Source organism: Natrix helvetica (genome assembly GCF_964273705.1).
Source record: "Natrix helvetica genome assembly, chromosome: 1".
Classification (NCBI taxonomy): Eukaryota; Metazoa; Chordata; class Lepidosauria; order Squamata; family Natricidae; genus Natrix; species Natrix helvetica.
Window position 1 is genome coordinate 28,306,221 of NC_138548.1, and position 18,480 is coordinate 28,324,700.

General features: G+C 42.3%; 1 protein-coding gene across 1 annotated transcript in view; it reads right to left on the reverse strand.

Annotated features, from left to right (window-relative positions):
- Positions 1-283: 283 nt before the first annotated feature.
- The window catches only part of GNG2 (G protein subunit gamma 2), a 73,337-nt gene continuing 55,140 nt past the window's right edge, over positions 284-18,480 (reverse strand). Inside the window, exons 2-3 of the mRNA XM_081938684.1 lie at positions 8,538-8,672; positions 284-1,167 (exon numbers count right to left, since the gene is read on the reverse strand). Of these exons, the coding sequence (XP_081794810.1) occupies positions 1,039-1,167; positions 8,538-8,624 (216 nt within the window). The 5' untranslated portion in view covers positions 8,625-8,672 and the 3' untranslated portion in view covers positions 284-1,038. The remainder of the gene's footprint in view (positions 1,168-8,537; positions 8,673-18,480) is intronic.

Below are 18,480 nucleotides of genomic sequence, written 5' to 3' on the forward strand. Positions count from 1 at the left end.
CTTGTGGACTTCAACTCCCAGAATTCCCCACCCCTGAGTTAAAGGCACCAGGCTAGAAACTGGGAGAGTGTGTGTTCTAGTTCCGTCTTAGGCATGAAAGCTGGCTTGGTGACTGAACCAGTCACTGTCTTTCAGCCCAACTCACCTTATAGGGCTGTCATTGTTTTGGGAAAATAGGAGGCGTGGAAGGAGTATTAGGTATGTTCACTGCCTTGAGCGATTTATAAAAATAATAAAGGTGGGATACAAAAATCTAAAAAAAAAAAGAAAATGCCGCAGAATCCAATACAACATACATTTTACTAGCAGAACAAAAGCTACCAAATACAAATGTTAGAAAACAGCAATACTAAGTATGCTAGGAATGCACAAGACAGCCCTGTAAGCTTGTGAAAAGCAAGGAGAGACGGTCTCAACTAAACCTTTGATAAAATGTTTAGACTGATAGGCTACTACGATTGGATCCCGGCCCACCCCTCCCCAGCCCACCCTCACGTGGCACTACTCTAAAATGCTAAATACGCACAATACTCCACACTAAGGAACGTTAGAATAAATTGAATCCATTGCAATTATTTTACATTTCGACATAAATAAGAGTGACATTTGAGAAAAGCAAAACAAAATAATCGAGGTTACATACACATACCCCATTGCGTCATTCGCAACCTTGCTCTGCGCACCCTCCTTTTTGTTTCAGAGAAAGCCAATAAGAGTTTGGCTTGGCCAGAGCAAAAGTGAAAATTAAATGTACTCTTTTACACATTTCCCCCCTCCCTCCTCCTCCTCCAGGCAACTCTGCAGATGTCAAGATCTTTAGCCTCTTGATGTAGGTCAACATCGTTATTAACTCGTTCTCCAAAGAAGGCAGGAATACACTTTTTTTAAAAAAAAAATCATGCACTTCTCTGTAAACTTCCAGGTGGTTTGATATATTTTTCTTAAAGTAAGTGGACTCTAGAAACTGGTCCACCTTGCTGAAAAATCTCTACATCAGTGTCCAGGGCAGCCCAAATCGGAGTCAGGCTCCTGTGAGATTTACAGAATGGCACAGAAGAACTTCTTCTCTCTAAATGGATTTTCTGAAGCAGGGACAGGAGTTAATAAGGGGTCTTCCTTGGCATGGGCTTCACAGTACGCCATCAGGTCTGCTGCAGCTTTGGATACCTGCAAATAAAAAGACGGTTTATGTCCTTTTGATACTCCAGAGTAGCTGTTCTTAAATTGCAAAGATGTGCGGCCAGTTGGCCAAGGAAATGTCAAATTAACTGAAGGGTCCTTTGTTTTTGCTTGTTTTCTTGAAGATGTTTCATTACCCAAACTAGAGCACTGCAGAGCACTGAGGATGCTACCCAGTTTGGGTAATGAAGTATCTGCAAGCCCAGAGAGCACCAAGGAGCCCATAGTTCAATCCTGAGCTGCAAATATTCTCCTTTATTGGTGCCAAATTCATTCTTAGAAGAAAGACTAGCAGAAGTTCATTTTGCTAAACCTTGACGAAGTATGCCTCGTTTTAGCTAAGTGATCTTGAGCAAACTCATTTCTTTGAGCTCATCCCGATCCTCACATATCTTGCAATGCCAGGATCCTTCTTTCTTTGACCCCCAGCAACCTGTGCTTACCAGGAGGCCACCAATGTTAAACTACAAGATGGTTTGTGGAGGCATGGTGTTGTGGGAACTCATCACCCATTGCTCATTAGCACAGATCTGGGGTTTAGCATGTGCGAATCTTGTCACCAAGTGACTCACACGGGACTCACACTTTTCAACAGTGTCTTGCTCCAGTTGGGAAACTGAACTTTTAGATGCTGATCTGTGATGTCTCACCCAAGTAAAGAGGCTGGGTTTAAACACTTTTTAAGTTTTCTGCACAAAATGAAAATGACCTTTTGTGCCAACCGGATCTAAGGTGATGTCAAGCATTTATGTGCCACAAGCCGCACATAATGCATATTTCCTTATACTGGCATTTCATCTGCTACAAATATTGTTGAAAGCAACCGCTCCTTTTTTAGGAGAAGAAAGGGATTAAAAATCTTCTCTCATTTTAATTCATATTAAAGTCAAGGAAAATAGCCCACCTCGATCCCTACATTTCTTGCAATTCTAAGTTCCCTTCTTTGGCCCTAGTTTCCCTGCTCCTGCAAATGGATCAGAGCCAATTAAACTCAAGGGACTATGTATCCTAAGCCAGTCCCAAATCCCATATTGTTCTTAGCATTTAAAAGTTAGCTTCCTTTCTTCCTTCTCTTTTTCTAATGCATGCATACACTAAATCAGGGTTTGTGGAATAATGTTGGATCCGGGTGCAAAATGCTAGCTTAATGAAGCTTCAGATCTCTGGTGCTACAGGAGGGGGAGCCTGACTGTGGATTTCTTCCTCTGCCACTAAAGAACAATGGAAAAGTCACTGAAGGTGCTCAGGTGAGTTGTTGGTAAGCTGTTGGCAAGTGATGACCACCTGAGCTGCTTCCCCTAGAGAGGCAGACCAGAAGTCTGGACAAAGCAAATGCGGGGGGAGCGCAGGGGGAGTCATGCGCGGGCATGCCCACACCCATTATTCTATGAGCGCGACACCCCCCACGCACATGCGGGTGCAACCCCCGCCCTCTTCCCCTGCTTTTGGCATGCAATGGATCTGTCTTTCGTGCCCCCAGGCTCCAGAGGCTTTCTAAGAGCCTGGGGAGGGAAAAATGGCCTCCTCTGCCCCCTGGAGGCTTCAGGAGGCTTCCCTGAAGTCTCCAGAGGACAAAAAATAGCCCTATGGGCAACCTGGAAGTTCCTGAACCCTCTGGATGGTGAAAAATGGCACTACTGGCAACCCGGAAGTCCGTTCCTGAACTCCTGAAGCCTCCTGAAGCCCCCAGAGGGTGAAAAACTGCCAAAAATGAAGGCCGAAGTCAGCTGGCCAGTGCGCTCCATGTGCCACCTGTGGCATGCGTGCCATACGTTCACCATCACGGCCCTAGATTGTTTGTCTTCTCTGGGGAACAAACAGATAAAGTCCCATTGAACTTAGAGGGAGTCAACCCTAAGTCTCTTGTGGCTGCGCAATGACTCGAGGCCAATTCCTTGCTTGACCCATCCTTCTTGCCTAGCTGGCAGTTTTCAAACAGCAAAACTCTTGGGGATTCTGGGACATTTGCAGAGTGTTAAAGGGGATAAAGTCTTCTCCCTCCCCCCCCCTTTTTTTTTTGATGTGCACTGTATGTGATCTGCATAAATAAATGGCAGGGGCTCCATTGCATTGTTCTGGCTGCAGTTTTGACAATTCTTCAAAGATGCCCTTTTGGAGGCATGGCTTGGCTGACCACATTGACAATGGAGTGATAAATGGGAAGTGAAATCAAAACAGGGATGTCCTGAAGGAATCAAACGGAGGGACACTGAGGGACTGAAGGGCCAGTGGTGCAGCTGTGGGCAATCCATATGGACTGAGTTGATCCTAGCAGTTTTGCTTGTGGCCCACTCTGCAGGTGACTCTGCATTTCCCTGAAAGGTGTGGGCAACCTGTTCCAGAAGCAACACACACACCTCCCGTTCCCCCTTCAGAGCCCAGAACTGATTTCCTTAAATCTTAAGCATTTCCCACCAGTGCTTGAAAAACTGCTTTGCATTGATCCGGGTGCCTAAGCCCAATCTTGAGGAGAGTGCAGGGGTGCAGCAACTTAACCTGCTCTAAATTCAAAATGCCCATATAATCTTGAAAGGTTTATGTTTGGGAGACTCATCCCCCCCCCTCCCCATGCCTCCAAAAGAGCATACATCATTTCCCAGCTCAAGTGCCATCGGTTATCGCTTGGGATTGCTGCTTTTGTGTGCAAGTGGCAGGTTTTTCATACGTGAGGTGCTTCTAACCCTCTTTAGAAAGACGCCAAGCTTCACTGGTGAGGCTTGCAGTTGCTATAGTAACTGATGGAGAAGAGAGTGAGACTGTACAATCTGGAGCTTTGAATGTGAGGCTAACTACCTCAGGGCTGGGCCCTTTCAGATTCCAATCAGAGCTATTAGGGGAGGTTGCATCAAAAAGATTAATGTTCCAGACAGAGTCAGTGATACGTAAGATTTCTCTCTGAGACAGAACACATGGCAAAACATTTCAAGATTTCCAGATTAAGGATCTATGTGGAAAAGTTACTAATACCTTGACAGAGTATATAATTCCTTCTTTTTCCACTTATATTATAGGCAAAAGGTAAAGGTTCCCCTCACACATACGTGCGAGTCGTTTCCAACTCTAGGGGGCAGTGCTCATCTCTGTTTCAAGAGCCAGCGCTGCCTGAAGACGTGGTCATGTGGCTGGCATGACTAAACGCTGAAGGAGCACGGAGCCCTGTTACCTTCCCACCAAAAGGGGTCCCTGTTTTTTCTATTTGAATTTTTACATGCTTTCGGACTGCTAGGTCGGTAGAAGCTGGGACAAGTAATGGGAGCTCACTCGATTCGAACCGCCGAACTGCCAACCTTTCTGATCGACAAGCTCAGCGTCTTAGCCACTGAGCCACCACAGCCCTTATAGGGAGAGAACACATGGCAAAAGAATTCATGATTTCCAGATTAAGAGTCTGTCTGGAAAAGTTACCAACACTGATGGAGAATATAATTCCTTCTTTTTTCACTTATGATATACAAGAAATGAAATCCACATAGCTGGCCTGGCTCTCCAAGGGGAGAGCCTATCCTGAGCCTCAGCATCACCCAGACTGTCTCCCTACTTGCTGTGAGTAACAAACCAATTCTGGAGGGCCATCTTTAATTCGCAACCACAAAATATTTTCCTGTTATTTTGAAATCCTGTCATTTATCCCCCATGGTTTAAAGATAGGGTATGGGAAAGCAGGAGTCACATCCCTTTGCTCACAGCAAAGAGATGCCAAATTGCTGTGCCCACAAACATTTCTTCATGAAGGGAATGTATGAGGACCTGATTTTAGGTCCATGTAAACATGTAAGGGTGTAGCTGCTGTCCATGAAAAGGTGGGAGAAGAGATGGCCCACATGAATAATTATAAAGCTAAAGGTTTCCTCAATCCAGTTAAAGTTTGACTCTAGAGAGCAGTGCTCATTTCTATTTCCTAGCCGAGGGAGCCAGCGTTGTCCAAAGATAATTCCATGGTTATGTGGCCAGCATGACTATAAGCCAAAGTGCACGGAATGCCATTGCCTTCTCACCAAAGTGGTACCTATTTATCTACTCGCATTTGCATGCTTTTGAACTCCTAGGTTGGCAAGAGCTGAGACAAGTAAAGTGAGCTCACTCTGTTGCACAGCACCTGGGCATTGAGCCCAGGCTGTCAGGTTTCCAGCTGACAAACTCAAGGTCTGTAATTACTAAGACATCATGCCCCTGATGAGTATGGGGATGCTCTTTTACATGCAGGTGGACAGATGAACCTTCTCCACTCCACTCCATCTGACCCAATTCCTAGAATGTCCTAATTAACATGGTGATTGCTGAGAATTGTAGAACTTGACCCATCTGGGAGGCACTTAGGTGGAGGATAGTTGACCTCTTTCTTTATAGTGGCTGGGGATTCCAGAAGATGCAGTTACAATGTAACAGGAGAATATCAATTCGGAAAGTCTGATCAATAATCTATTTCTAATACTCTAAGGAGCAAGAATCCACATCTAGGCAAGCTATCATCCCTCTTCATCCCGTTTAGAACTTTAAGGGTCAAAGTAGCTGAATGGGGACCCCAAACCCAACAAGGACATGGTATAGATTTCTTATAATTGGTATAAGTAAAAGGCTTCCATCTGCATACATTTATTAATAATTTGGTGTATGCAGTTGATGCTGGTTGGATAGCCATACATTGAATTACCAGAGCATCTGACACCATAGGTAGATGATTCCTGTCCAGTGATGTTACAAGAGAGAAATGTAGCTGCTAAGATTACAGGCATTGCTTGACCAAGGACTAACCCCTAAGCCAGGGGTCTCCAACCTCCAGTCTGTGGACTGGCACCGGTCCGTGACATGCCAGAAGCTGGGCCATGCAAACAAGTAAAGCCCCATTTGTAGGATGCAGGCAGTAACAGAAACCATTCTGACCCATGTAAAAAACTCTCTCCATTGAACCAGTTCCTGATGCCCCAAAGGTTGGGGGCTGCTGCCCTAAACTATACGAAGGAGGGACCACAAGGCCTCTGACGGAAGGGCACATTGCTAGCCCTCGACTATACTCATGATCTTTTAGGAGCAGAATGCATTAATAGCCTGATATCTGTTAGGTGGTTTTGTGGAAGCAAAGCATAGAGATGTGACATCTACAACTGCCCTTTAAGCATACCGTATTTTTTGGAGTATAAGGCGCACCTTTCCCCCTCAAAAAGAGGGTAAAATTTAGGCGCGTCTTATACACTGAATACAGCATTTTTGGCCTACCGAAACCCCGCCCCCTTTGCAGAAATGGATGTGCAGAGGGTTTGCGAGGCTTGCAAAGTGCTCCTGAGGGCTGGGGAGGGCAAAAATGAGCAAAAAATGGATCGTTTTTGCTCATTTTTGCCCCCAGCCCCCACGAGCACTCTACAAGCCTCCCAAAGCCTCTGCATGCCCTCCCCCCCTTTTTTTTTGCAAAAAATGGCCCGTTTTTTGCTCGTTTTTGCCCACCTCCAGCTCCCAGGAGTACTCTATAAGCCTCCCAAAGCTCTGCATGCCCCCCCCCTTTTTTTTTTTTTTGCAAAAAATGAGGTGTGCAGAGGGTTTGGGAGGCCTGCAGAGTGCAAAAACTTTTTTTAAAAAAAATTATCTCTTCAAAATCATGGTGTGTCTTATAGTCTCAAAAATACAGTAGTTGAAATGTTTGGTAGGTATCCAATTGTCTATTCTTTATCTAATACCTGCACAACTGCATCTGATTTAGTTTATTTCCTAGCATCTTCCTGCAAGTGGAGGCTCCACGTTTTTCAGATGGGTTAATCAGATGGCTTGATCCATTGATTATGACAGGAATTGTCACCTGTGCCTGACCCTGTGGGCTGACAGGAGTGACAGGCCCAAAGTCACCCAGCTGACTTTCATGCCTAAGGCAGGACTAGAATTGACAGTCACCTGTTTCTAGCCTGGTGCCTTAACTACTAGACCAAACTGGCCTTCATTCATTTGACTCAGATGACAAAGATAAGTACAGCTGTGTGCCAATCACAGATTGATGATGCTTCACTTTAAATTCTCCAATGACTTCATGCAGCAAATTCATATGGATCAGTGGTTGGTTTCAGGCGTTACGCCCTGGTACGGTGCCTGTGTGATGCTCCACCGAGCAGTTGGAGCGTTGCAGGTGGTGGGTGTGGCTGCATGCGCAGCACCCCTGCATGTGGTGGATAAACGGCCCCGTTGCGACGGAATCTGGACCCCACCACTGATACGGATATGATAAAGGTGAAATCTGCAGGACCTTATTTCATAAGTGCCACAGCGACAAATAGAACCATCACCCCAAACGCTATCTTTGGGGATTCACCCCATAGATAAATGGTAGAACCATCTCACATCTCTATGCTTTGCTTCCACAAGATGTGTGGCCAGCAGTATCAAAAGACCCTGCAAAATCAAAGCAAACCCCAGTCTGCTGTCTCAACTGAGACCATCTATGGAACATCCAAGGTAATTTCAGTGTTGAAATTGAGATCAGAAGAGTTTGGGATGACTTAATTTATCCCCAAGCACTCGCCGCTGACTCACCAATGTGCTTGCAACACTTCGCACAAATAACTGTATCACTGCAATCCATTTTTTTCTCACATGAAAAGATCCTTTCAGATCTTTTTCAGAGCGCTTTTTTCAATAGATTTCTCAACTTGTGACCACAATTGGGGCCAGAATTCCATCATCATGCAGTCGTTAAGTGAATCACTGAGGTCGTTAAGTGAATCGTGTGGTGGTTAGATGAATCTGACTTCCATCATTGGTTTGGAAACTGTGGAAAGATCACAAGTGACCAGGGACACTGCAACCGTTGTAAACATTGGTTGATTGACAAGTGCTCAAAGTCTGATAATGTGACTGCAGAGACTTGCGACGATTGTGTGAGGACTGGTTGTAGGTCACTTTTTGTCATAACTTTGAGGGGTCATTAAGCAAATGCTTGTAAGTCGAGGACTATCTGTAGCTAAGAAATAAAGGGAGTGCTGCCTAGAGAAGATAGCAAAGTGGGTACCAATACATCTGAAGCAGAGGTGATATTCAGCAGGTTATGACCAGTTCTGGAGAATCGGTAGTGGAAATTTTGAGTAGTTTGGAGAACCGGTAAATACCATCCCTGACTGGCCCCTCCCCCATCTATTCTCTGCCTCCCGTGTCCCATCTGATCGGGAGGAAATGGGGATTTTGCAGTAACCTTCCCCTGGAGTGGGAGGGAATGGAGATTTTACAGTATCCTTCCTCTGCCACGCCCACCACGCCACATCCCCAGACCGGTACTAAATTTTTTTGAATCCCACCACTGATCTGAAGGGCATCAGTTTGTACAAGACCTCTTTAGAATAATCCCACCCCAAAGTTACATTAGAGTGCTAAATGGTGTTTACCTTTATTCTGTCGATATTTGCCTCCATTTTGAGCTGTTCCACCAGCTTCCTTGCTTGTGCTATGCTGGTGGTGTTGTTGCTGGCCATCAGAGCCTTTCTTGTGTGGAGATGTTGGTTCCTACCTCTTCAAGTGCGCTGCCAAATAAAAGAGAATAAATTAAGGTGATCCATCAGGGAACTAATAAACTGCCAGACATGCAAACCTAGTTGCATGAGCAGGGAATCTAATAAAGGAAATGGTGCATAATAATCTTTCAAAAGTTATGTAGTTTCACTGGCAATGAGATCTCCACCCATTTTCTATTTTTCAAGTTATCTTAGTGTTTTCAGAAGCTTGTTAAGAATGGGATGGTTTTTGTAAGGACTGATTGAGAAGCTTGTTTTGGAGGAACAAATATATTTGAGCAAAACAGGGACATTCATGCAAATTCCCCATCCATTAAAACCAACTCCTCTCCTTCCTGCCCCCCCCCCAAAAAAGGTTGAGAGTTGACAGAAGAGGTAGCAACAAGGATGGGACTCTGTTGTTCCTTATAGAAGTTAAGCATCAGATAGAGATTTGGAAAAAGCTACTGCATTTCATTCATCAGAAGTACAAATCTTGTTTGTACTTTTACATCTTTATGGAAAGAACAAACATTCTTGAGGCTACACAAGAACAAAATCGAATTAAAAGATGGAGGAAGGAGATCATCAAGCAAAGAATAAAATTAAAGGAGAATATGGCTGAAGGATCTGACCTCCCTTATACTACTTGGAGGACCCTGAATGTATTGAGAGTTAGAGCGTCTAAATATAAAACTATTATGCTCATGTGAAGGCTATTAGGGGACAATATGCTATGTGAATATGGAAATACCACAGAGCCCGGCCCATCAGCTGGTATGTCGGCTACTACTATGATCGAGCGGGACCAGAGGTATTTCACGAGAAGAGTACTCCACTCCTCTACTCACAATAGAATCCCTTATGCCACCAAGCTTGAAATTTTAGGCTTGGACAATCTGGAACTGCGCCGCCTTCAGTCTTAGCATAATTCACAAAATTGTCTGCTACAACATTGTAGCTGCCAATGACTACTTCAGCTTCAACCACAATAATACATGGGCAAATAGTTGATACAAATTCAAGGTAAACCGCTTCAAACTTGATTGCAGAAAATATGACTTCAGCAACAGAGTGGTCAATTCCTTTAGTGCACTACGTGACTCTGTTGTTACATCCTCAAACCCTCACAGCTTCAACCTTAAACTGTCTACCATGGACCTCACCCCATTCCTAAGGGGTCCATAAAGGGGTCGTGCATAACAGCACCAGAGTGCCTACCGTCCCTGCCCTGCTGTCTCCATTTATTTGTATTCATTTCCTTTGTTCATGTCCATGTTCATACTTATACCTGCTATCCTGTACATGTTTGACAAACTAATAAATAAGCAAACAAATGTATCAATAATGGCTTATTTTTGGACAATGACAAAGCCAAGAAGCTGGCTTCATTTTGTCAGTTTAAAATTTGATCTAGAACAGGGGTGTCAAACTGGTGGCATGTGGGCCAGATGCATCACACACAGGCCATGCCCACCGCATCTCCACGAAGGGAAAAATATTGCAAAATGTCACGTTACGGCAATGTGGCATGGCAAGTTTGGCACCCGTGATCTAGAAGCAGCAGAAGTAAAGGACCCATGGTGTTCCAGATGTTACCAGTTTCTAGTAGGTCCTGCTGGTGTGATCAACACTAAAACACATCTGGACAGGTGCAAGTTCTGTTCACCAAGTAAAAGTCACAGACTTTTTTTGTCTTTTAGTACCTTTTAAATTTAAGTTAATATATTGTTCCAGCCTATGGATAGGTAATGTACAGTTATCAGCTATGCTATAAAACAGCAAGCACTTTAGTGAACTAAATGTAAAATTATATAAAGCCAGGTTAATAACCATAAAAATGATTGCAAGAGTAAAATCATTATTTTTATTGGTAAGTTTTTATGAGAGTCAACCGTGACTTAAGCAAAACCTGCCCACATACACAGGATAGCCATGTTCCATGTTTTCCATAACAATGTAATTTTATGGGATTTCAGCCAGAATAATTTTCTTCTCTATTCAGTACATTACATGCAGCAGGTAATATGGGCAATGAAACAGATAATGAGGGATGTTCTCTAAACTGCCATCCAGACAGGGACTGTGCATTGGAAGTGTGAGATTTTAAAGAACCAGCTGTCACTTAGACATTTGTTGTACCTGTAATCTTGTTAGTGCTAACCTGTGGTGGGATTCAATTTTTTTTACTACCAGTTCTGTGGACGTAGCTTGGTGGGCGTGGCAGGGGAAAGTTACTGCAAAATCCCCATTCCCTCCCGATCAGCTGGGACTCGGGAGGCAGAGAATAGATGGGGTGGGGCCAGTCAGAGGTGGTATTTACCAGTTCTCCGAACTACTCAAAATTTCTGCTACCAGTTCTCCAGAACTGATCAGAACCTGCTAAATACCACCTCTGGTGTTAATAAGAGGCAAGGGACAATAATGCATTTCAAATATTGCTCATATGAAAATGCAGTTTCTATAACTGAATAGCAAGCAGGACTTTGCTGTTGGCAATTGAACTCAAATCTACTTGGGCAATAATATCAAGTGTCCTGTTTTTAAATATCTGTGAAGGAGTCAAGATGTTCCTAGATGAAAAAAAAAAGCTGGGAATTTCCACTGGTATAAATGAGGCTCCTCAGCGTCCTGAACCAATGTAGATTATTCATTGGAACCTTCTCCATACTGTAGATCAGGGATGTCAAACTCGATTTCATTGAGGGTTGTGTTTGACCTCAGGGGCCTGGGGTGGGCGTGGTCAGAGTGGTCACCTTGACATCACTCCTGTCGGGGGTGCCTATGGAGGCCTGTGCACTCTGCCAGCGAAAACGGGCTCTCAAGCTCCATTTTTGGCTGTGATGACCTCCTGCAACCCTCTGCCAGCAAAAATGGAGGTTGGGAGAGCCCTCCCAAGTTCCATTTTCACTGGCAGAGGGTTGCAGGAGGTTATTACAGATGAAAACAAAGCTTGGAAGCCCATTTTCAGTGCAGGCCCGTCCTTTGGTGTTTCCAGGGCGGCCCCAAGGGCCAGATGTAAGCACGCCACAGTTTGACACATCTGCAGTAGCTACCATGTTTCTCCGAAAATAAGACAGGGTCTTATTTTCTTTTGACCCCTGAAGTAAGCACTTGGCCTTATTTTCGGGGACGTCTTATTATTTTTGAGGTGCAGGAGGCGGTGAGCGTGGTTACCTCATGGCTGCTGCTGTCTTTTTGGGGAGGGCTTATTTTAGTGCATGCGCTCAAAAGCCCAATTGGGCTTATTATCCAGGTGGGTCTTATTTTCAGGGGAATGGGGTACTGTAGTGTGCTTTATTTCATTTGGCTAAGAGTTGCACGTCACTGTGAAAAAGTACACTCCCTGGTTTAGTATTTGTGCAAACTGTGACATCTGGACCTTCATTTTTTTCCTTCTGTTCAATTGTGTCCAGTTCTTGGAGACTGCATGGACAAGTCCCTGCCATTTCCAATCAATCAATCAATCAATCAATCAATCAATCAATCAATCAATAAGAATAGAGCTGGAAGGGATCGTGGAGGTCTTTTAGTCCAACCTCCTGCTCAAGCAGGAGACTATACCATTCCAGACAAGTCTAGCCTCTTCTTAAAATCCTCCAGTAATAAAGCAGCCACAACGTCTGAAGGCAAGCTGTTCCACTGGTTAATTGTGCTCACTGTTAGGAAATTTCTCCTTAGTTTCAGGTTGCTTCTCTCCTTCATTAGTTTCCCTCCATTTTCTTAGTAGGGTTTTAAAAAATGGATCCTAGGGCTGACTCAGCGGCTTTGTGCCCAAGGCAGGACTAGAATTCACAGTCTCCCAGTTTCTGGCCTAATGCCTTAACCACTACACCAAACTGGCTCTCATTGCCTTCATTACCTTCATTAGTTTGCCTTCATTAGTAAACTCTAATAATTATAATTACCTTATATTAATTATATAATTATAATTGCCTTCACTTGTAAGCTATAATTAAGCAAACTTTGACTCTGCCCATTGTATGAGCCCAATCATGTCTAACAGCTGCAAAGCTTCAGCTTTGAATAATGAATTTCTGAGACTTTTCCAGTCATCTGAAACCTTCAGTGGAAGCTATTTTCCTGTATCTAAATTAATTATTGAATTAACTCTTTCTTGGGTTCATACATCAATTAAACGGCTGGATTTGCACAAATACCCTCCCCCCACCCAAACTCAACCAATGTTCATACTAACAAAGCTTTGCAAGTATATGCATTAAGCCTCATTAAACCTGGTTAAGAAAATATTGCAAATACAAAATAGCAATAGCACTTAGATTTATATACCACTTCATAGTGCTTTTACAGCCCTCTCTAAGCGGTTTTACAGAATCAGCATATTGCCCCCAACAATCTGGATACTCATTTTACCCATCTCGGAAGGCTAGAAGGCTGAGTCAACTTTGAGCCTGGTGAGATTTGAATTGCCAAATTGCAGTCAGCCAGCAGTCAGCAGAAGTAGCCTGCAGTACTGCACTCTAACCACTGTGCCACCTTGGCTCAGTTGAAGGCCCTGGTTCAGTTTCAATCCATGTGTTAATACAGTGAAAGCAGTGCTAGGCACATCTTCAGAAAGAGAACAAATACAGATAAACAGGACTGTTTTTCCAGAATTGCAGGCTTTATATGACAAACTCAGGCACAAATTTACATTCACAAAACATAGGGTGTTAAGCAGAGAAAATCGTAGACCAGGACATTTGCAGGGACAATAATCCCCAAAACTCTTCTTCCATGTTCCCAAATTCACCTATTGACTGGATTTTCAGGAACATATCCTCATTATAATACCTGTTGCCATTCCCACTCAATTTATTTTAAAAAACCTATTCAAATTCTGATCTATTTGTAACACTCTATTCATCACCAACTTCACACTGCTGACAAGTGCAAGCTTTAAGACCTAATCCCTTGCAGCCATTTACTTCTTCTAGGTGGAAGCACAAGAGATACAGCTTCACTTTGTCCATCGACTGTGGAGCTGTTTGAATGTAACAATCCGTTCAGGTTTGTCTTTATTTAAATTCTACGTATTTTCAGGCTATATCACAGGTGTCAAACTCGCAGCATCATGTTACTGTCACTTGATGTTTCATGCCATTTTTTCCCTTTGTGGAACTGGAGTGGGTGTGGCCTGCATATGACAGATTTGGCCCATGGGCTGCAGTTTGACACCCCTGGGCTTTATAGTTCCAAAACATTGCTTTTTCTTGAGTAACTCCATGTAAGTTATTATGCCATCCTGATTTTTAAAAAAATTTCTAACAGCAAAATATCCTGAAATGCCATCCAAAAGCTTTCTTGAAGCACACTTGTTTGGATTTTTTTTTTTTTGCTTTGGAAATTTGGGGTTAATTACAGCCAAATTGCTACCTCATCTATTCTTAATTATGTTACTTTCACTTGATACATTCACTTATAGTTAACTGAGCCATGGTTTACTCAATTATCCAAATTTTCTATTTGCATGACACATTAAAGAGCAAACTAACTGGTTCATATTACCATATGTGGTGGCATGCCCAAAAGCAAAAAAATATTGGACAAAAATACATACATGGCTGGAAAAAATGATAAAACAACATATAGATCTGAAACCAGTGATATTTTTGTTGGACATTCTACCAGAAATATATGATAAAAAGAGTATATACTTGATTTTGCATATACTAACTGCAACGAAAATTGTATTTGCACAACAATGGAAAAATGATAAGATTTCGTCCGAGGGGGATGTAATTAAGAAAATACTAGAATGTGCAGAAATGGATAGACTAACACTTACTATTAAGGATAAAGAAGAAACTGAATATTTTTTGATATGGGATAAATTTTATCAATGGCTAGATAATGGCTCAGGACCTAGTTACTCGCGGGATCGCATCCTCCCACATACATCCCTGCGGCCAATCCGCTCTCACAGGGAGGGCCTTCTCCAGGTGCCGTCCACTAGGCAATGCCAGCGGGCGGCGCCAAGGAGTAGAGCCTTCTCTGTGATGGGCCCAACCCTCTGGAATGACCTCCCCCCCGACATTAGAACCACCTTGGATCTCCGCTCCTTCCGACAAAAATTGAAGACTCACTTGTTCCGATTAGCCGGCCTGGCATAATTATAATTATAAATGTTACAACTGTGAACTCCTGGTAGCATACTCTCACCTGGTTATTTTAAGGGTAATGTTTTAATTTCTAATTGTTTTTAGGGCTTTTAGACCCATATTTATTCTTCAGTACAGTACTGTTAATTTTAACCTCCTCTACATATATATGTATTTTTATAGTTATATTTATATTTGTATTTTATCTTTATTTGTTGTTGGACTGTACACCGCCCCGAGTCCCTTTTTGGGAGAGGGGGCGGTTTAGAAATATGAAGAATAAATAAATAAATAAATAACAGAAACAGAAATTAGAAAGGAGGAGATATAAAAAGAGGAAATGGTTAAATGGAAAGGATGTTAAGTATTAATGTTATTATATCATCATGTTACTATATTATTAATACGATGGTGATGGACATCACAACAAAGATGTGTAATATGACTATCTAAACATAATTGTATCCAGACTACCCACTGTTTGATGAAAATTGCATGTTATATAAATAAAACAAATAAAACATAAAAAAGAGCAAACTAACCACATTTTATAGCTCAATGAGTTGTGTGAGCTAAATGTGAAATTGTGTGTAAATACATTGACAACCCAAGAGGGAAGAGTGTTAGGGATGTAACCCTAGGCTTGGCTTGGCAATGTATATAAGCTATGATTACTTTACTGTTACTTTAAATGCTTAAGAGATGTAATTGGTTTGTTACCTCAAGCCGCTATAAGAGGGAGCCAGAATGGCTGTTAGCTCTCTGTTCTGTTAGACGCTGATCGGTGTATTTTGAGGTATTGTGGTTTGCTATTGTTTAGCTATACTTTGTGTGTTAGACTGACTATTTGGATAACTGAATTACTGAACCGTGTATGGCTTGAACTGTTAACCGGACTCTGAATACTTCTATATTTATACATAATAAACTACTATATTTTATACTATTCAGTGTCTCTGTATGCTGGTTTGTGCGTGTTATTCCATATCACTCTCATTACGCTTCTCTGCATACTTGCTCTTCTAACGGGGAGCTTAATTACTTAACAGTGTAGTCTGAAGAACTTGAAAACTTGCATAAAATTTTGATTTGTCGTATAACAGAGTTCTTCTCCAATCTGATGCCTCCAAAGTCCAGACATGTCACTTTAAGTGACCTATGATTGTCCCTACAGCTTCAGAACGTTTTATCTTCTGGAAAATGAGAACTTTGTTCTTTCATTTGGGAACTTTATGTTCTCTCTCCCTCAATCTACAATGCACCTCTAGGCTAGATATCTCATTACATTGTAATCTGCCATTGCAATTTTCTTTTTTAAAATACCTGGCAATTGAGAATGCAGTTTCCTCTTGACACAGACAAAGGGGGAGGTTTCTTTCCCCCGCCCCAATTTTCATGCTTCCGTTTCAACATGGAAACCATTCAAACACTACAAACATGGATTAAAAACCAGTCCTCAGTATTGCGCAAACAGACTGAGGGACTGATGGGAACTGTAGTCTGACCCATTTGTATGCTGCCACTTTTGAGAAAGACTGTTCTTTTTTACCCACATTTAGATTCCCATGATATACACCCAGAAAAAGATAAGAAGGTGGGAAGGAAAAATACCTGCAAAGTAAGGCCAACTAATTTGGAACATTTTGTTTTAGAACGTGGACAAAGTAAAAGAACATTTTAAAAGTTTCTAAAAGTATAATAGCGATAGAGAAGATTTCCCATATTTTCTTCTGCCGAGAGGTTCTTAATGAAATGAATCGCCAGTAAACTCTTCTTATATCAAATTGATCTTGTTCATGCAATATAAATATGTTACAGAAACCTCTTTTTACAAATTGTTTTGGTCAAAATGGCGGTGAGCACGCACAGCTTTTAGAGAGTAACTCAGAAGCTGCATTGATGACAGTAGTGATGGCAGCTTGCTAGATAAGCCAGTTGTGCCCAATCTGGCATCATCCACATGTGCCTCAATTAGTTCTGAGAGTCACAACCCAACATTCCTGCAGAATGCCAGGCTGAGAAAAACTATACAAACGCTTTCAAGTGTGTAGGCAAAACAAGATGAATACTGCAGGATCCAATCTGGGTCAGTTTCTAGCACGAGTCTGAAAGCTCAGAAGATTAAAACTCTCGTCCCGGTGACCAACCCAGATTGGCTCATGCAACATTATCCCGGGACACGTATATCTGCCTTCATCTCTGAATATTATCCCAGAGGGATGAATTGAGGAAAGTGCTGTTCCTTACTTGGAGGCATTTGATTCTCCTCCTTGCAAACAGACTGTTAGTGCTTCCCTCTAATCCAGAAAAAAAAAAAGATTTTACCCAGTGGTGAAATTCAATTTTTTTTACTATTGGTTCTGTGGGTGTGGCTTGGTGGGCATGGCAGGGGAAGGATACTGCAAAATCTCCATTCCCACCCCATTCCAGAGGAAGGTTACTCCAAAATCTCCATTGCCGCCCCATGCTGGGGCCAGCCAGAGGTGGCATTTGCCAGTTCTCCAAACTACTCAAAATTTCTGCTACCGGTTCTCAAAACTACTCAAAATTTCCACTACCGGTTCTCCAGAATCTGTCAGAACCTGCTGGATTTCACCCCTGATTCTACCTCAGTTTTCCTATCTGATCACTTCCAAATTTGCTCTTATTTAATATGATGAGAATTGTAGACCCACGTCTCTTGAGGGTGATCAGGAGGGAGAACAACTGCCTTATCATGTCTGAATTTTATTTCTGGGAGGGATTACTTGCACTCAAAAGTAGAGCAAAATAGAAAAGGTGGGGCTTGACGTCTCAACGACACAACATGCAATCTTGGGGCTCCAGGATTGCTGTCGATATCCCTGTTGCTGGACGATCCTTTTGGATCTAAACCATTCTGAAGGAACATTGATAGTGAAGGGCATGTCCTGCTGATTTCAGGGGCATCGCAAAGCCCATGATTGATCCAGAAAAAAGCTCTTTTTGCCAGCTACAAGAGAAGCAGCCAATATGGCTATAGAAGGTTGGGACAAGCCCCTGAATGGAAGCAGCACAGAAGAGACAGTGTGTCAAAATGATGAGAAAAATCTTTATTATTAGAGAAGAGAAAACCCAAAAGATTCAGAGTTTAAAAAAATTGAAGACAGAAAGAAACAAGCGGTGAATTTACCCTGGTTTAAAACTATCGTGTTATCTTTTTCACTTTAATTTTGTTTGTTTTTATGGACAGACTTTTTACAAATGCCTCTTACTTTTAAACTGGACTGGTCTTCCCCCCCCCTTCTTCCTCTATACTTTTCCCATTTTTTGTGTTTGTGGATTAAAAGCCACTTTCCTCGCAAGGCTTGGTTGGATCATAATCTTTAAACAATTTTTTTTTCTCTTTCTGGAGAAAAACCCTTTTCGGAGTTTGGAGTTTAGAAAAGAGAGCCAAAAACAGAGGGAAAAGATGTAACACTGCCATGTAGTGGCTAGAGGCTTGGCAACATCTGATATTACAAAGCTATCGGCTTGGTTTACTGAAAGGGTCAGTAGAAAAAAGTTCACTGAATTTGTTTGAAACCTAGCAAAAGCCTTAGATGCTTTAGTGGCAGTGTCTATAACTTGGAAAAATGGCACTATATGAAGAAGAAAAGGAACTAACATTGCAAAAAATTATGTTAGAAATTCAAAAACTCTTAATAACTACAGAGAGAATTGAAAAGAGTCTTGAATTTATAGATCAAAATACAAAATATCAAAATACAGAAAGTACG